The 20,005-nt window shown below is 39.1% G+C and overlaps 1 protein-coding gene across 1 annotated transcript in view; it reads right to left on the minus strand.

Annotated features, from left to right (window-relative positions):
• Positions 1–365: 365 nt before the first annotated feature.
• The window catches only part of HIPK3 (homeodomain interacting protein kinase 3), a 57,847-nt gene continuing 38,207 nt past the window's right edge, over positions 366–20,005 (minus strand). Inside the window, 14 exon segments of the mRNA XM_010161309.1 lie at positions 366–3,210; positions 5,144–5,271; positions 5,543–5,778; positions 7,626–7,766; positions 8,648–8,944; positions 10,248–10,409; positions 10,518–10,578; positions 10,581–10,635; positions 10,800–10,921; positions 13,900–14,023; positions 14,359–14,518; positions 15,458–15,642; positions 16,094–16,180; positions 18,076–18,195. Of these exon segments, the coding sequence (XP_010159611.1) occupies positions 2,734–3,210; positions 5,144–5,271; positions 5,543–5,778; positions 7,626–7,766; positions 8,648–8,944; positions 10,248–10,409; positions 10,518–10,578; positions 10,581–10,635; positions 10,800–10,921; positions 13,900–14,023; positions 14,359–14,518; positions 15,458–15,642; positions 16,094–16,180; positions 18,076–18,195 (2,355 nt within the window). The 3' untranslated portion in view covers positions 366–2,733.

Consider the following 20,005-nt stretch of genomic DNA (forward strand, 5'->3'; position numbering starts at 1 on the left):
GTCCCTTGAAACGCAGACATTTCAGAAATTACAATACATAGAAAGAGCAGCAGATCTAATTTGGGGCGCATTTACAGCAACTTCTTCCTGCATACGATTGGATATTCTTGTGACACACAGATACCTGTGTCAATTTAACAAGCACGGCAGCTTAAAACCGTAAGCACAGTCAAAAGAAAGTACAGTAAATACAACGAAGATCCCCATGGCCCCAGAAAAAAAAAATGCAGTATTATTTTTGTTATCACAATACAAAATTCCTTTACTCCATCTGCATTGGTGATTCTTGGTGCGTCCACTGCCTGCAATGGAGTAAGCACCAAAAAAGACGTTGCTTCCCAGCACAAGGGAGGAAACAGAAAGCCAACGGCTGGACCATATAGCACGAGTTTGAGGTGGCAAGGTGGATATCCAATTTGAGCATTTTCTTGACTCCCTATATTTAGGCTTTATCATATGCGTTGATAAGGTTTCAGATTCATCAGGCTACTCCTAGTTCTAATGTATACTTTATATACACACACTTGTACAAAATGCATAGAGTTGATTACTAAAAACACCGAAACTTTCGGGAAAAGTTAGGTTTCTTAATTTTCAGTGTGATTAAAAATGTACTGCTGGTATATTTATTATTTTTTTATGATCTAATACTGTAGTATTTTAGTTATTACTTAAAAATAAATCAAATGTAGGCACATTTATTTCTTTCATTCAGACATTCATTAAATAAAACACTGCTTGTGTTAGTGGAGTAAATTAAAGGATTACCAGTTATTAGCTTATTGACAGAGTTAAACTCAAATGCTTTGCACTCTTATTCCAGTCAACATTGCAAGGATTGTATTCCAGATTTTGTTTTAAAAAAAAGTTAAGTCAAGCCTGCAAGATGCAGCTTCTTAAGTGTCTACACAATGCCAATATGAAAACATAAAAAAATTAAGTTACATCAATACATCCACTTATATGCAGTGATGAGCTCAAAGTTAATGGAGATAAAATACTGATGCAAATAACACACCCCAAAAAAACATACGCAATCATCTTCCATCATTTACAGTATAGTAGTTACAACACTTCAAACATGAAAACAAAATAAAAAATAAAATAAAAAACCAAACCCAAAACCCGGCTTCTATTTCATGTAATTAGACTTGTACAAAAATCAGAAGGCTAAGAAAGAACTAGTTAATCACCTAATTTCACAGCTATCTGAAGTGGCAATCATTATATAGCAGCTTATCTATGATACATTCAAGATAAATGATACGATTTATTACTTGCCCATAAGCTAAAACACAGCCTCAGCTTAATACCTTCCGTAAATCCCATCTCTACACTACAGTATACTTGAGGTCTATGAAAAAGTAGCTACCTTTTATAGGAAATGGATGATTAAGTCTTTGGTGCTGCAAAAGCAACTTCATTTGAACAAAAGAAAAAATTAAAAAAACCCCAACCAAACAAAAACACGCTTCCTAAGGAAAAAAAAAAATGCAGAAAGCACGTAATTTACGTCCCTGACGGAATGTATTAAATAAGCAAACACCCGCAACAGGCTAAAACAAACACTATCATGTAAAAAGACTAAAATCTCTCCCATGCATAAATGAAAGATTGCACACAAAGAACTCACATCTTTTCAAGCTTCAATAGTAAATATTCTGCTACTAGTTATATTAAATACTGCATGGTTTGATCAAGCGAAGATGAAACCACATCATGGACCAATGAGCACTTGGCTTCTTCTTTCATTAGTTAGTCAGTCATGCCTACCGCACCCCTAAACATTTTATTATCTCCAATTAGACAAACACTTTGAAAATAAACTACTTAGGCTGTATTGCAGTTCCATTTACCAGTATGAAGTACTGTGCTGTGTGTCACTACTCAACAGCTACTGAATCAACTTTTCTCAAGCACTACTAAAGTCTTGTCTTGAAGCTAGATCATTCTGGGGGAAAAGAAGACAGCAAAATTCAGCCGCAGCAAAACATGCTGCCTTCTCGGAAAGGAAAACACACCCAATACTAAAATCATACCACACAAAACCCAAAATGAGCATTACGCTATCAAAAAATCAGCAGATCTGCATTTTTAAGTGCTGCAGTCCTCAACATTTATATATAAGTAATAACATTAACAACCTCAAATATTTAAGGCACTATGTGTGGGAACAGTTTACAATGCAGCTGAGATTATTAGGACAACAACATTTAAGAGCAATGTTTAGGCTTTTCCTTTTTTTCTTTTTTGCCCATGCAAAAGACACATGCAATGTGAAGAACAGCTCAACTTTTAGGTAAGTGACTCAACATTTAAACACCAAGATACGCAATACAAACAAGTTACTTCTACACTGTACTGCTGACGCATGTGCATCTGTTGCTCTAGATCTGTACACTGAATGGCTTCCCAAATGTAGACGTGTCTTGCACTAGTTAGAAGGCAATTTTATAAAAAATAGCAGGAGCAAAACCAGATTTCTGCCCCCGTAAGTCACCTGTCTAAAGTTACTATATAAGAAGATAACATGACCAAAGACAAGTTATACCAAATGTGCAAAACACATTAAAAGTGAGTTTTTTTAAAGCTCAGAGTTGTTTAAATTGCACCCAAGTCTACATGATTCAAAAAAATAATTTTCCTGTTGTGCCATGGCTAATAAATACCATGTTTCTTCTTAACTCAAACTTCCGTATCATTGAGCCTCCCCAACATACTGCTTTTGAGTTCTCACATAAATGGATACTGGCTGAGTTTTGTTGGACTCAATGGAAATCCTGTGTAAGCAGGTGATGCTGCAATGTACGAATGTGGGGGGAAAACTGGTTTGTATTGAGTCTGATGAATGGTTGGGGAAGGTAAGAGACGGGGATTTATGCCAACTGGAACTTGGTGAACTATACCACTGGGATGAGATATATTGTACGTCGGATGTTGTAACAAGGGTCTTGAGGTACAGGGCGTGGCAAGGAGGTGGGCAACGGGTGCAGCAGTACTAAGGGGTGCCGACGACGGGTACGGAAGAATAGCAGGCTGTCCTCCAAGGTGGGCACTTCCGGAGAGATGCGCGTGCACAGTAGCGTGATTTGGACTTCCCTGTGGAAGGGAGAAAGCGTGACCGGCAACGCTGGCTGGGATGTAAGCCTGCTGCCTCCGATGAGCATAGTTTCCATTCCATTCCTGCGGCCCAGATCCAAAGTGCTGAACCTGTCCACACACAGAAATGGGCAGGTCTTAATATCTCTAAGTGTTAAGAGAGTTTGAAAAATGGAATAATGCACTAAAACTAGTCAACTTAAAGTCAAGAGAAATATAGACAGGAATAATTAAATGCTTAAACAAAAAAAAAGTTAGCTATTTAGGTAGTAGCACAGACAGGAAATCTGACAATAAGAGATGGTAAACAGAACACAAGTTATTTTAATGCTCTGGCAAAAGAAAAAAAAAAGTGCCATGCTGGGCTGTTTTAACAGAAATACCATGTATCACATGAGCAAGGTGCTTATTCCACTCTACTCAGCACTGGCTTGGCATCAATTGAAGTGCTGCATTCAGTTTGGGAACCATAATGAGGCACAAAGAGGACAAATAGGAGAGAAATTTTAGAGGAGAGCAGAAGAAATAATGAACGGATTGAAAATATCTGAGACAACTAGGCAAAAGAAGTCTAGGGCTATGATCACAGGAAGATGTGGAAACCATTAACAGTTATAAAGAGAAAGACTAAAAATCAATTACTCCCACTAAAAGATGCAGACTTCAAACTACATAGGGCATCTAGCAACGAAGGAAGGATCAGCATAAATTTGTGTCATGAAAATAACATCCTACACTTTCTGCCAAGAGGATGAGGAGCTGCAGTCATTGAAGAGATTAAAAATTAATACTATGCTGATCATATTAAGGTTTGCTTAGAATTAATTAAACCAATCCTTCCGCATAATTATGTAGAAGGGGAGATTGTGTTACCCACCCAAGTGTTTCTTTCAATCTAAACTATTCAGGTTATTATTGGTAAATCCTCTTAACTACAGAAAGCACGCTTGCATTTAGCATAGAACTTACAATTCTCAGTTACCCTGCGAGACTTATACAAACAGGTACTGCTCTTACATTAAACATACCTCCAGATATCTACGCAAAAGCTCAGTGCAGCTACAGCTCAAAATTAATTAAAGGGGTTTAAACTTGATGTCATGCGTCAACTTTAGTTCTCAGCTAGAGCAGACACATTCACTATGTTGTTGGGTAAGGACAAAAGCAGCTTTTGAATTAACTCTGGGTATCTTCCAACACTGGATTGAAGTGCAAATCATAACCTCCTGCCCCATCAGCTTCACTACCTGGCAGCAAAGGCAAGAAATGGGTGAGTTTGCTAAGCTCTACCTCATCTCCTTGTCCTGTCACTACAAGCCCTTGGGAGGGGACTTTTTGCAAGGGCCTGTATTGACAGGGCAAGGGGTAACGGGTTTAAATTGAAAGCGGGGAGGTTTAGATTAGATATTAGGAAGAAGTTCTTCCCGGAGAGGGTGGGGAGGCACTGGCACAGGTTGCCCAGAGAAGCTGTGGATGCCCCATCCCTGGAAGTGTTCAAGGCCAGGCTGGATGAGGCTTGGAGCAACCTGGTCTAGTGGAAGGGGTCCCTGCCCATGGCAGGGGGGTTGGAACTGGATGGGCTTTAAGGTCCCTTCCAACCCTAACCATTCTGTGATTCTATGATCTCTGGATACTCAAACTACAAGCATTTTCATGCGCACTACTAAGGATACTGAAATACAGCTGTAGTTTCAACTGCACATTATAAGCATTTTAGCATTTGGATCTAGGAAAAAAAATATGCTAACATATTTTTCACTTTGTCTCATACTTTGATTATTTGTAGGTACTGATAATTTTCCCAGTGTGTTTTCTTCTATCATTTTAAAAATAAAGTCAGCTGCTTTAAGAAAATGACCAAAAATGAAAACTATTTAGGACTTCCAGTAAGCTGAAATTCACTTTTCAAGATTTGAACACTCCTGTAATGAAGATGCTGAAAACCTGCAGTTGCCATGGACAGCAACTGAAACTGTGAGCATTCAGCACACCTGGAACCTTAAGACAGAAGAAATACCTCTTAGGTGTGAGTAAGTACACGTACCTGACTGTAGTTTGCATGTTGCTGATGGAATGCTGATGTCAGCTTCTGCTGACGGTTTCCTGCAGTAGAAGACTGGTTTATTCTTCCCAGGACAGGCCGACCCTTTTTCAGTGGCTGGCACGTAGCATCTTCTAAGATATAAATGAACAACGTTACGTTTTTGTTGTCAATATTCTCTCTTAACAAAAGTTAGACAAAGTGTCATTTGCTTCATCATACAGGGAGAAATAATAAAAGTACACAAATTAAAAGACAAAAACCAGCACAATTAGAAGTGTTTGTTACAGACCGACAGATAGATGAGGTCAAAGTCTTCACACATATGGCTATTGAATAAATATTTAAATTTCTATTCTTATTGATTGGTATAGAAAGAAAAAGCCACCTTAACTAACTTACCTGTATTCACCATCTGTTCATCAAGATGTAACCTGTTTTCAAGCCTCATTGGTGGTACCACTACCGTGCAAACAGCTGATTCGGTTTCAGGATTAACCGATGCTCTTGCTTCCTTATTTTTATTGGTATTGGCTACAAAGCCATTTTCTACAAATGGGCTGTCATGTCCTGAAGAGTCTGAAGTTGGGGAACCATCCACCGTATCACACCCACTTTCCTGTTCGTCATCTGACATACTAGCAAAAAATAAATACACTGCATTGAAACAAATACATTTTCATAACTCAGATGCATTTTATTAAACTACCACATAAAATTTATGGAAATGAAACTACTCAAAGGTGGATAAAATGTTACACTGTAAACACACAAGCACAGACATTAGGTGGCACTTCAATATTCAAAATCATTCTACCCTTAAATTGCGAGTCTCAGAGAAAGGAGGCAACTTCTACATAAGGACTTAACGTGCAACCCAACTTGCACCCACTTTGTAATTTATTTTTTTAAATAATCTGTTACTTATAAACAACCTGAAATTTAGATTTTTAGATCAAATAAAAGGTTGACAAAGATTATTTCATTTCTTCCTGAATCAAAGCATAAAGGTCTCCTGATGGTTATTACACTAGCAGATGAGAACATACCGATCTAATTTCCTCCTAGAAATCAGCCACATCCTGGAGTCTGCAAAAAGCCATCCCTGGGGCCGGTGAGAGTCAGGATGGGGTAGAGTGAGCTGAGGAAGCAATCTGCACAGTGGCAGGCAGCTCCCTCTCATCTGCATATCAATCACCAGCAGCTACACTAGACCTTATCTACCGAAAAATTAGGTCTCCAAAGCTCCTCCAGAGAGCCCTGCCTGTGCAGGACTGCAAGATTCTTTTTCACAGATTTAGATTAGGGGAACAGACACAACCCTTGGTTTACACAGCAGCTATTTTGGCACTTGTGGTCTGTGAAATTCATGCCGGTCAAGTGGTGCAAACCCGTTCATTCAACCATTGCTTTTACCAAAGCAGCTGGAAGGGGAAAGAGGTGAAGAAACCAGTTGAAACCTGAAAGGCAGGGACCAAAATAAGAGAAAAAGCCGCAGCCAGAACATCTCAAGTCAGTGGGAACTTCTGGCTGTGTCACAGGTCAATGTCTTGTGAGTGTCACACACATAGATGTTTTAGTGTCAAGCTCTCAGGTAGTGTAGCAAAAATGCCATTTGTTTTCACAGATTCAGAGAGTGGTAGGGGTTGAAAGGGACCTCTTGAGATCATCTAGTCCAACTCCCCTGCCAGAGCAGGATCACCTAGAGTAAATCACACAGGAACAAGTCCAGACGGCTTTGGAAAGTCTCCAGGGAAGGAGACCCCACCACCTCTCTGGGCAGCCTGTTCCGGGGCTCTGTCACCCTCACAGGGAAGAAGTGTTTCCTCATGTTCAGGTTGAACCTTCTGTTTTCCAGTTCATGGCCATTGCCCCCCGTCCTGTCACTGAACACCACTGAGAAGAGTGATGTTGAGCATTTTTCGAAGAGTGAATTTTGAAAAATGTGGAAAAACAAAAGCTTAAGTAGACATCAAGCAGTGAAGATAAAAATATTTAAAAGCTGTTCATATAAAGAGTGTTCACATAAGTGAAACTTACATTTCATAGAAAAAAAAAGGCATCAGTATCATTAAAGATTATAATACAAGATATACAATGGGAGATTAAGATTGTATACATATATACAGTGTATAACGATTAAGATGTTCTGGTAACTTCAAATCTGTCACATCTTACTTAAGCTTAATTTTTCAACCTAGATGATTTTTGTTTTAAAGGAAATTGCATGCAACATGTTTATATTTTCTGAGTAAACACCATTCATTCAGTAGTCTGAAAACTTCCAGAGTAGCAAGATGGATCTGTTAGGAACGACAAAAGAACAGTCTATGCTGTGCTACTGTAGGCCAATAAATCACATTTTAAATACATCATTTAGCCTCACCAGATGGCAACATAACAAAACCTTTGCATTTTTTAGTATAAACTGAGTCTGCTGTATACTAGGATCTTTCTTTTTACTGAAAGCAGCACAACTTGTTACCTGTTGGATCTCTTGCAAGGAGATGGACTAGACTGTCCCGAGGAGCTAGTACTCAGGGTGCTATCAGGACTGCTGAGAGAACACACGCGGTCAATGTTCAGGGTGTTCTGGCACGCTTCACAGTCGAGGCTACCTTTACACCTACCACACAAAGAGAAAGTGAGCCATCACCCATTTGTTCTTTCGTACACCACTGACTTAAGTGCAACTATGGAATAAAAAGGGGTCAGATATTAGAAAAGGTCCCTTAAGTGTAAATTAATATCCTATTCCTTGTTTCTTTCACATCCAAATCAGATTTTAAACCTTTTCAAAGTTCTTTTGGAAATTCTAGACTAAAAATGCACTTTGTGAAACCTACTAAATTAACATGTTTAACTGAATCAATACTAAACCAAGCAGATAAAAGATTTTAGTACAGCTGTTCACAGCCTAGAAAAATTTGACAAGGTTTAGATTTAAAATACAAGTCCCTCCAGTTCAGAATCACTACAAGTAAAAATAAAGTCAACCAAACATTAAACTTTTAATCCTTCATTTGAAATGATACATGCTTCTTTGACAGCTTTGTGAAAGAAAACTCCTTTGGGGAGCCATATTCAGCATGTGCTTTTATCCCCAAATACACACCTTTTCATACTGTTAGAGAAGTATCTTTTTACTCATATGTATGAATATTATCTACTGGATACTACTGCTAGAATGATAACACTGATTATACAAAGCCAGAAGACTAATCTTCAATAAATGAATAGGGTATGACAGCATTAAGGAAAAAAAGTAGGCAGGACCTAAAAGTATTCTGGTTTGAAAATGCCTAATGTACACAGATTAATGAGGCAGACTATTGAAAAAGTAGTTTTCACCTTCAAATAATATACTGCTACAGACTTAACTTCTTAGTGAAATTTGAGAAGTGCATTGTTTGCCTTTTTTTAACCCTGATTCATTAAACACAGAAGCTATGCTAAGGCAGCTATATTGAAGTTAACACCCTACTAAAAGTAAACACCGATTCTTACTCCCTCAGTGAATGCGTTCGTCCTAGGTCATCTTCATCTGTGTCACTGCTGATGGTGATCACGCTGACCGCTGGGCTGGGGGAACCGGCGATGAAGATAGCCTGGCGCTGTTTGGTTGAAAGAGATGAATCAGGGTCCAGCCTGACTGATGTTTCACAACAGTTACTTTCCTGTCCTTCTGAGTTATGATTGTCCTGTGCTTCTATACAACTTATTCTCTTTACAGCCTTCAGGTTAAGTATCTTTGGAGATATAAAGGCTGAATTTTGGATATTGGTATTTTGTAACACATTGCTCCTGTGAAGAAAACACACCATTTGACATTTAGTGAATCTTTACCAACAGACCTGAAAACTCTACTATTTTCAACAAAAACAAAGAAAGCAATGTAGGCTAAACCACTACAAAGAAAAACATAAAACACTAAACACAAATATTTGGCACGGTTTATTTCAGATATTAACAAAAAAATCCAAACTACATAATGTCTAAGACTGACATTTGCAGCAACACTAAATACAATACATTAAAAAAAACAAACACCACCCAAAAAAACCCCCGTTTCTTGTAAAGGAAAAAACAAACAATAATCCCATTTGGGAGAAAAAAAAGCAAATAAAACCTGGCCAGACTTGCTGCAAAGATTCACCCTGAAAACCAAAGCTGGTAGCCTCTGCCTGAAGTCCTTGCTCAATACAAGACTGCTGACCCATGTCTTTCCCCTGTAGTGAGTATCCCACGCCTCTGCAAATACTTTGTATGGTAGTGGGGCCTATTTTCTTCAGCAAGCAGCTAACGTATTTTTGACTGCCAGCAAAAGAAAGACTGAAGGCGATTGTAAGGCATTACAACCTTGGACTGAGGGAACTGGGCTTGTTTAGCCTTGAGAAGCGGAGGCTGAGAGGAGACCTGATCACTGCCTACAACTCCCTGAAAGGAGGTTGTGGAGAAGTGGGTGTTGGTCTCTTCTCCCTAATGACAGATGATCGGACGAGGGGGAATGGTCTCAAGCTGCGCCAGGGGAGGCTTAGATTGGATGTAAGGAAGAAGTTCTTCACCAAAAGGGTTATCACACACTGGAACAGGCTGGCCCGGGGGGGGGCGGGGGGACCATCCCTGGATGTGTTTCAGAGACGGGTGGGTGAGGTGCTGAGAGATATGGTTTAGTGGCGGACAGATACGGTTGGACTGGATGGTCTCTAAGGTCTTTTCCAACCTAGTGATTCTATGATTCTATGATTCTACTCATTTATTTTTAGTTGTCTCAACCTGATACACCCTCATGCACACAAGCTTAGGAATATCGAATTAGAGCTACCTCAATATACTCTTATACCTTTCCCAAAGGCTATAAAGACAACTTTGTTATCATGACAGGTACACACTAATCAACAGGAACTAAAAACTCTTACTATTGCAAGTATTTCCCATCCAGTCTGCATTACCAAAATAACACTGAAAACTTAGGGCAGAAAGGACAAATTTTCCCCAAAGACTGTTTAAGTAACAAACATGCCACTTCCATCAGCTATTCCCCTGCCCACTGAACAGCAACCACAGGTAGACTACTACCTCTGAATGTTAGAAATATTCTACCAACCTGTTCTGACACAGTTTGTTCCTCTTGGCAGCTGCAGGCTGAGGCCAGACAACGTGTGCGATGCCCACACTAATTGGCTGAGGGGCAGACAAGGTTATCTGATGTGTTAAAAGAGGCTGCGGTATCACTGAATTGTAATGGGTGCCCTGGGTAATCAGCTTCCTGCGGAAAAGTACAGCAAGTTTTAAAGTGCAAGTCATTTGCATCAGCATCCATAGATCTTGTTGAATCAAAATCATTGAAGTATTGCACAAAAATATGTGGACTTACCCCCAGTCTCCAAGCCTCTGTGGGCCGGCCACAGGATCAGAGGCCAGAGATGTGGCAGGGGGGGGCCTACTTGCTGCCATGCAGGAACCAGTATTTGCTGGGTCTGATTCGACCACGTCTGCTGTGAAGCAGAGAAGATTTCGTGACACAGGGAACGACTGAATTCACATTAGCTGCTTGTGGCACAAAACAGGTGAGGGACTGTAACAGAACTCTACAGGGCAAGAATTTTTACTAACTAATAATAATACAAATAAGATTTTTACTTTAAAGTAAGCTGACCTGAGAAAGGATTCCTGCTCGAATCTGTAGTGGCTGAATTGCATGGGCTTGGGTCACCAATGGAACTGCATTATCCACCCTCAGGGAGAAACTGGTGGGTTTACTATGGTTTGTAGGAATTCCTACCAGGGAGAAAAACACATATGCAGGATTTAAGCAAAACACTGGTTTCACATGTATTTTCTGAGAAAAATGCAAATATAAAGGACAATTTTATAACATTTTACTATTTTTTCTTGATGTGTTTATGATCTAATTCCATAGTTTAGAGACTTTCAAGCCAAATAAATCAACACCTGAAATATTTCTGTGCCATTACGTATCTGCACAAATATTTGATGCTGCAATTTCCAGAAAGAACTGCCAATAGATACTATTTGGAAACAGACCACTGGAAAGCGGAATGACTTAGGCAGAAAGTTATGCAAAGCTAAGCATTTACTCTTTATCACAAATTACGTTAAAAGGATTTGAAAGGAAACAGACAAAAGTAAGCATAACTGAATTTCAAGGCTTCTCACAACTGATTCCTGCACATCTCATGCTCTGTATTTCCAGCTAGATGAAACTTTTTCAGCTGGCAATGCCACATGTATAATTCCCCTATTTGTTACCATCTCTTTTGTGGGAAGCAATGTAAAATTTTCCATGTATGCCATCAAATATTTGCAGTAGAATCCATAATTCTATTCCTCCCTCATCGAAATAATGCAAACCTCTGCACAGATTTCATTATTGCCACAGGAAAGTAACAGATGTATAATAATGTTAAATTAATACAAAAGAGGAATTTTTTTTTCAACAGCTATTGCAACAGAAGAGCAATGTTAGAAGAAAATACTGGCTAGGCAAATATACTAATTTCATCTTCTAACTGCACTTTGTGTCTTGTGCTTTAGTCAAAGACTAAGCAAGGGGTATTCCGAGGTAACTACTAAAGAACAACTAAACGAAATATTAAGGGCAGGGTTTTAAATCTTTGCAATAAAAGGATGAAAGAAAATCTTCATCTTATGTGATTCTCTCATGTCACAACATAATACTAAGTTGTAACCATGCAGCCCAAAGCTTTTAATTTTGAAACGCTATTGACTAATTTTTTCCACACAGCTGTCTAGAACAGCAACATCTTAACTCTGCCAGAAGTAGCAAGCTTTAGCACTCTAGATATTGAACAGAGCAGCCACGCAGGGAAACCTTGAAGCAGTGCCAGATATCATTAATATCGCTTTCCCCCTGTGCCAGCAACTCGACTTGTCACCTTTGTGACGAAAACAATATATTCCCTTCATTCAAGTTGTAGCAGAATTTAAATTTGGAAATTTATCATCATACTAAGAATACAGTATACAGATCACAGAAAGCATTTGCCTGTACTGTTTCCTCTACTATAATCACTATGTTCATCTGGGTATAATGAAAACAGCAGGATTTTTAAATTATGGAATATGTCATTGTGTAAAACATACATAGAATTTAAATAAGAAATTACTTAGACATACAAGTGTCAGAAGGAAATGTGTATGAAGCTATGCAGTTAGCTTGTACAGCCTCTGACACTGCACGGTGAATACTCAGAGCTTTCATGAGTTTCTGGAACTCAAGACAGATGCAGCAGCCACAAATAACATTACTGACAAAGTCTGCTGCACCTGCCTTTATCTAAAGGGATAAAGACTTCCCAAGATCTAAGTGTAGGTTAAAAGTGTTTTGTTTTTTTCTTTTTTTCCAGAGTGAATCTAGTGTGATTTACAGAAGTTCAAAATGCAGAGGGAGAACTAAGGAGAAGTTTTTGAAAAAATCATTCTTAAAAAACCCTACTTCCTATAAACTCCATCACTTCAAGATCTGCTCTCAACATGAAGCTGAACATCACCATGACAGATAAATTGCATCTTTGGAGATGAAAAGTATAATCAAGCTAACTTAATAAGCAAACAATATCAACTACTTTTCCCTCTCCATAAATGACTATTACTAGGATAAGAAAGGCTGGTTTTTGTCAGCTCCCCTCTGATCAGCCCATGATAAACAGAAAAAACCAAGTTTTGCTTGATATGTTCTGAGATACTGAATGAGGTTTTAAAGACTCCTCCAAAAAATAAGACCTACATTTGCATGATGCAAATGCATTTTTTTAGGGAAACAGAGGCCAACCGCATCACCATGTGTCCGTCTAGAAATGCATATGCTTATTTGGCCGTTGCCTACACTGCAGAAATACTCCTGTGCTAGAACTTCCACCTCGCCATCTTCCAAATATTTGTGACAACTGAATCCTCAGCCAATTACTTCTTTCAATAAACACAAGATGGTATGCGTAAATCAAGCTCATCCTTTGTAATAAAGGAGAGTTCAGCCAAGCTGCCCTTTCCTCCTCACAGCACAATGCAATAAAAATTCCCAAAGATTTAGTTATGTGTTTTTCAGCCTCTCAGAAAGCTGTGGCAGTTTTATCTAGCTGTCCTGGTTCATCATAGCCATAGGACAGCGAATGTGACACTGTTTACATAGGGCAGCTGCATCCTTAAAAGAAGCCCTGAGTTTCCAGACATTGTCTTAAACATTCACTTGGAAGTCCAATTAAAAGAAAAAAAAAAAACCCTAACTGTATTATCCAGACAGATTTATCACAAGAACTGTTATATTTTCTTATCTTTATCCCTAGGTATGGAGTTTGGTGGGGGGAAAGAAAAACAAACCCAAACCTGCAGCACCAAAAAATCTGCCACAACACTGATATTCCCATCAGTTTTGTTTTCTTTCCAGTTTTATTTCAGACCACCCTCCCCTTTTTGCTTCAGTTTTCACACTGTGTCCCTCTATTTTATCCAAGACATATTTATGCATACATATCCACATGGTAAATGAAGATGACTTCTGGATTAATTAAATAATTTTCTGCAGATGCTGACTTGCTGTTTCTTTCAGAAGGGTGCGATATATCTAGATTTAACTCACACACTAATTTTTTTATGACATAATTAAGATAATTTAAATATGTAGCTTGAGTGGGTATCATGGAAAACTCAGATATTGCTAAGAGACAGAAAAGTAATGCTTAGGTTTTAGCAAGTGTAACTATTAAGGTGAAACATACCTTGGAGAGCTGGAGGACATATAATCAATGCCTGCTGGAAAACATCACTGCAACCAAACGGGACAGTTCCTGCCTGCAGTGGAATCCCTTGGTGCAACACTGAATGGGCAGATGCGGTTAATGCCTACAGGAACAGATGCAGCACAGGCAACATCGTAACCGTGAATCTCCATCTCTCACACACTTCTCCCACCAGCTTGTACAATGAACAGCTAAAATAATTTCCAGACATTAACATTCCCAGCACATTGAGAGGAGTAATCCCGCTTGGCCACGGGAGGGCACTCCAACCCAGCACTGCTCACGGAATACTAAACGGTTTAAGGAAACGCTAGGAACAACGAGAGCAAGAGACAAAAGAATTTGTCACTTAACAGATGTCATTTTTTCAATTATGAAATTAATTAGAGAAACTGAATTTATAATTACAAAAAAAAAAAAAAAAAAGAAAGGTTTGACCTGACTTCTTACTGGACCGATTTTGGTAAAGCTCGCAGTCAGATTAGCTGCGCTGCCTGAGGCAACTGGTCTCATAAGTGACGTTTTATTGCGATTACTTAAGTCATACGAATTTGATCTGCACTTGCAAATATCCATGATATGAAAACAGGACTTCACTCTATCAAAACCAGAAAATAATTTGCTTTAATTAGAATTTCATGTTGTTAAATGTATAAAACAATTCCCCGTAACAAGGGAAAAAAAAAAAGTTTGAAGCCCACATTTCCCAATTTCACAGAATGGCACCATACACACAACTAGAAAAAAAAAAATACTGCTATTACCATGCTTTGTAATGTGTATTTTAACATTGAGAAAAACATTATTTGCTACACAAGCTATTTCTTGCTCTTGGCATCTAATTGGTGAGGCACTGATTGCCCAGAGCAGCTGTGGATGCCCCATCCCTGGAAGTGTTCAAGGCCAGGCTGGATGAGGCTTGGAGCAACCTGGTCTAGTGGAAGGTGTCCCTGCCCATGGCAGGGGGGTTGGAACTGGATGGTCTTTAAGGTCCCTTCCAACCCAAACCATCCTGTGATTGTAACTGCGTATAAGCAGAAAGGATAGTAAACTGAACGGGTGGAAAGTTTTCTTTCAGTGAAATGCTTGCACTTTAGGAAATCCACAGTGAAATACACAATTCCAGAACTGCAAGAAAACTTTCCATATATTCCACATTAACCAGTGTATAAAAGTAGGTATCGGAGACGTTCATCTCAAGGGGAAATGCCCATGTTAACTCTCTATGACAGACAGGAACTAATACTCTTCATATTTCCAGAAATTAACCCAAGTTTCTGCTGTGTTGGAATTTTAACAATCAAGCCTAAAATGGTAACTATCTATTGCTCTAAATGTTACTTTTACTTCAGAAAAAAGTTATTCAAACAGTTTCCTTGACCAAGTAGATGTATCCAATACTGCAAGGACTTAAAAGAATTCTCTAAGTTACAAAAATGACAAAGATTTTTCTGTCTGATAGCAGAAGAAAGAACACTATTATACACATGAAGCACTGCAATGGAGGTTTAAAAACATAATTTGGTGTGTTACATACTGGTTGCTATGAGGAAAATCGAGGAGGTGCTTCATGGTAACAAAAGAATGGTTGAGGGTCTCGGCCGGAGTGATTCTTAAATCAGCATCGATCAGCAACATTTTCTTCAGCAGACTGACAAATTCCCTCCTATCTGCCTTCTCTGCCAACAGGTCACTTCCTTCCAAATCCATCACCATGTTCACCTGGCATTGACCAAAACAGTTAGATAGAAGACAAGCATATTAGCTTAACTCTGTATTATACTGAGAATGATATGTTTAAGACAGCAGAATTACACTGGAAATTACACAGTTCAGATAGCAGGGCCATATGCATTCTTTTTTTACCCAGAATGGCAGATATAGCAGAAGAGAAAGTACACGTGACATACATAATTAAAGGGTTCCTCCACCACAAGGGCAAGTACCATTGTTTAACACAAGCAATGACAAAGGAAGATCTTTATAAAAAGCCAAAGGGCTGACACAGCTAGGCATTTTCCTCAGAGCAACATACACAGAGCAGAATGGACATGAGTGATACACAGTAAGCAATATTCTAAAAGGTGGTTATTTCAAAACTAGTAAAACGTTTTAAAATCACCATTCATTCCCTCACATTCCTCTTGCAAAGGATGAATGCTTTAATACTCACGTGCACTATATCATCCAAACTGTTGAAAATATACTTTCGGGCCTCTTTAGACTTCATACCCGTCTCTGCCTCGTGCTCTTCCAATGTCTCAAAAAAGGAAAGGAAAGCTGAGTTTAAAAGTTGACAATAAAGGTCACTTATAACTCCAAAGTAACTTTACGTATTTATCGACTAAAAAAAAAGTTAACAAAAAAATAAATTAACATTTTTTTTGTGTATTTGTATGCTGCTTCACTGACTACTGTCATTTTCTAAATCAAAAATGTCATTTTCTAAATCAAAACCTACCAAATTTCACCTGTGACTGATCACAGCACTGGATTACAATAGACAGTCTGTAAATCACACAAGAAATGCTCAAAGCCAAGCAAAAAGTTGTTTGATTAAACTCTCTTCTGTGCTCATATTTTTACATATCACAGGTTTTCTATTACTTGAAGTTTACCCTTTTCCTTAAACTCAGACCTTTAACTCCAAACAGCAGCAACATTACATCACTAAAGAATAAAAACAAACCAACCCAGGCAGGCAGACTCGCTTCAATTTCCCTTTACTTTCTCTTTTCTTTGTTATATTTTTATTCCTCCACAGACACAACAGTTGGTATAAGTATTTTAAATACTGAAGTATAAAACAATTAAATCCTAGAGAATGAATGCAATCACCCATCAGTGATTTGTGAGCTGGAATTTACTGGAATACCACTTTTTACTACAATTTCCTCCTTCAGCACAGACCATGGACTGGTGTTGCAGGAGGCAAGGCCGGACTGCAGGGAAACATTTCTTTCACATACAGATTACAAAAAAGTTTTCAAAATTAACTTTCACAAAAACTGAGAGTACTGACCATCCAAAAGTTCTTTCTTCAGACAAAATGGCATGTAGTCTGATGCAAAAGAATTAACCTCTGAGAGGTAATGGCTTTGGAAAACGAGGGCTGTTTGCATCGTTTTAAGTTCTCTGACGGGGAGAAGCCAGATGTCAACTGTCACCTAATGATCAACCGCCCGAAAAAACAGAATACTGGAATAATCAGGACAGTGTAATTGGAGAATCCTTACATAACCAGACCCGCAGCGTTACGGCAGGGCAGCACCGGCCGCTCGGCCCAACGCGCGCCAGGGATTTACCAAGTTACTGTGGGGAGTTACGCAACTTGTGCTCTCAGCTTGTCAGCTGTTTGTTACTGCACAAGTTTTATGTCAACTGTAACTGTTTCCTGACTCCCCCAGTCCTCCATAGATTCCGTGGAGCTTCCCCATAAAGCAATATAATTTAAAAAAAAAAAAATTAAGAAAATATGCGTATTTGCACAGGAAGTTAAAGCTCTGCTTATGGCCAGCGTGCAATAATGTTGCTTAGAGAGAAGCAACGTGTACAGACCCTAGAAGTCCTTTTTTTTTTTTCTTTTTAATTTCATTTGTTTTAATTGTATTGCAGCTTTCAGTCAACAAAGCCTGTTTTAGCAGGAGATCTGAGGGAAATGAGCTGTACACAGTTACGTTGTTCCTTAATCTGCTTTTTCTCCTAGGAACTTGTGATCCTGAAGCCAGTTTTGAACAAATTTTGACAGAACAGCTTGGGCATTGGAGACAACGCCTTTAAAGTGAAGTGAAAATTAGTAACCATGCAAGGGAAAAAAAAAAAAAAAGAGACCAAACAACCAACCAACAAAACCCAACCCCTCATTTAGTACCTCTCAAGTTACAAAGCTTAATTTGAATTCTCCACCTGGCAGCCGTGCAGGGGCCACTGCACAGCCTGGCAGCGGCACCAGACCTGCCTCTGGGACAGCCAGCGGGAGGAAACATAGGTATGAGTTTGGAGCACTGGTTTTGGGGAATGGGAAAAATGGAAAGGCTATAGATACAATAAACACAGGAGATGCAAAAGGGAGCTAATGGTATTGTGGTGAATCTTGGCCTCTCTGGTTTCTCTGCTCACAAAATACATTGTTTGCTACTATATTATACTGTTTACCTTTAATCTCCAACTAGAATATGGTGCATCCGATTCTCTACAGAAAAATCTTGCAGTTTTCGTTCCCATGCTTAGCAACTGCTCTCCTGGCAAACCTTGAGTCTGTGAAATGTAACGAATCTAAGGAAGGAAAACAAACAAACAAAACACACCGACACAGAAAATAATTTACCTCTGATTTTCAAAATCTGATCAACACAGCTAAAAACTTGTCATTTCACTTAAAAAATGGGAAAATTAAACACCCTCAGAGCACCGTAGTTCGACAACTATATCGTACATTGAACAGAAACCTAACACTGAGTGCTTGATACTGCCCTCTTCATCTCTCGGAGAAAGCCATACATACACAAACCTCTGAAGTGAGCTATATAAGCTTTTGAATTTTGGTCACAGGAATGAGGAGCTGGGGAGAGCAGCTGTCATTACCTCCTCAACCCATTCAAATCCTGAACGTAGTATTTTTCACTCTAAATAGGAAAATTAGGAGGAGTGATTTGCTTGCATACAGAAGTTTAATTATTTTTCTGGCATACTCTCATTATAGAACACTATAAAAATCCTTCCCATATGCTGCTTTCAATGTATCAGTCTTTGCACACGTCTGAGACGCCTGCATTTCAAGCACATGTTTCACTTGGAAGGGGAGTGCACATACAACCTCTAGGTATCCAGCAAAAGATACTGTCCTCGTCTCAAAATCTCCTACTGAATGCAATGGGAACGGACTTGCTTTCTGCCCAAAATGGTCAGATGCTCTTTCCCACTGAAATTATTAAGATGCATTTATTTTAGAAGATAATTTACTATGCATTTTTCATTACCTCTCTTATAGTTGATGATACAGAGTATTACCTAAAATAGTTAAGATTGAAGCCTTCAACAGAAATCAGTTGAAATAACACGTTATGATGATGTTTTAATTACTGTGCATGCAATGTTAAATCACTGCACCGGGGGGAGTTATCCCAGAACTAATACTTCCTTAAAAATTAAAAGAACACCTTCAAGAAAGACTAATCAGCAGTAATTGAAAACTGAGCTTGTCACACGTCGGGATGGAGGGAGTATGGGTTTCAGCAGCCAGGGCTGAACGCCCAAGGGCAACCAGAGCTGAAGGGTGTTGGGCAGGGTCCCATGACACACACCTCCACAGAGGGGCAGAAAAGATGGAGCAGCTAGGAGTAAGGTAGAATGGAAGAAAGGAAAAATAATCAAAAGAGTGATGAAATAAAACAAATGAGAAACTGGGAGACGAGAAGGTGAAAAGGTGAATTCAATGGAAGGCAGAGGATTTAAGAGCTAGGAGCACCTTAGAGGAGAAAAACTGATGGGCAGGAGAGAAGAAAGGTACACTCGAGGTTTCTGGTGAAAAATAAGTAATGGACCAAAGTGGGCAGAAACTCAACGCAATGCTGCCAACTGCTGGCATCCTCTGTAATTCCCTACATCATCCCACTTTGACCAGAAACGTTTCCGGAACATTTAGTTGCTTTCTAAGCATATTCTGAAGTCTTACAAATTAGGGGGGAAAAGACAATGCGTTAAATCAAAAATTTAGCAGTTAAGCACCTGTGAGTGTTTTTAATGAGTATTAAATCTCAGAAGACATGGCTATTTTCCACTGGGAAGTACGGCTGTTGCTGAATATAATCACAAACGAATATAATAACTTCCTTTCAAGGCCTAGTGTGTTGGTTGCCACATACCAGGGGGATTGGGAAATGCAGCACAAAGCCCCTGCCTGTTCATTTACTCGGTGACACACAGCACATAGCAGGAGGAAAGGAATTTCCTCAGGAGCCATGTCCTACGACTGCTGTACTGTCGTACACCGAGGAAAACCCTGAAACAAAGTTCTCCTAGGCCAGTTTTGCAGACCTGCTTGAGCACAACAAGCCTGACTAAGGTAAGGTAATTCCTGCTAACA

Source organism: Eurypyga helias, unplaced genomic scaffold (assembly GCF_000690775.1).
Source record: "Eurypyga helias isolate BGI_N326 unplaced genomic scaffold, ASM69077v1 scaffold27881, whole genome shotgun sequence".
In the NCBI taxonomy this organism is placed as follows: domain Eukaryota; kingdom Metazoa; phylum Chordata; class Aves; order Eurypygiformes; family Eurypygidae; genus Eurypyga; species Eurypyga helias.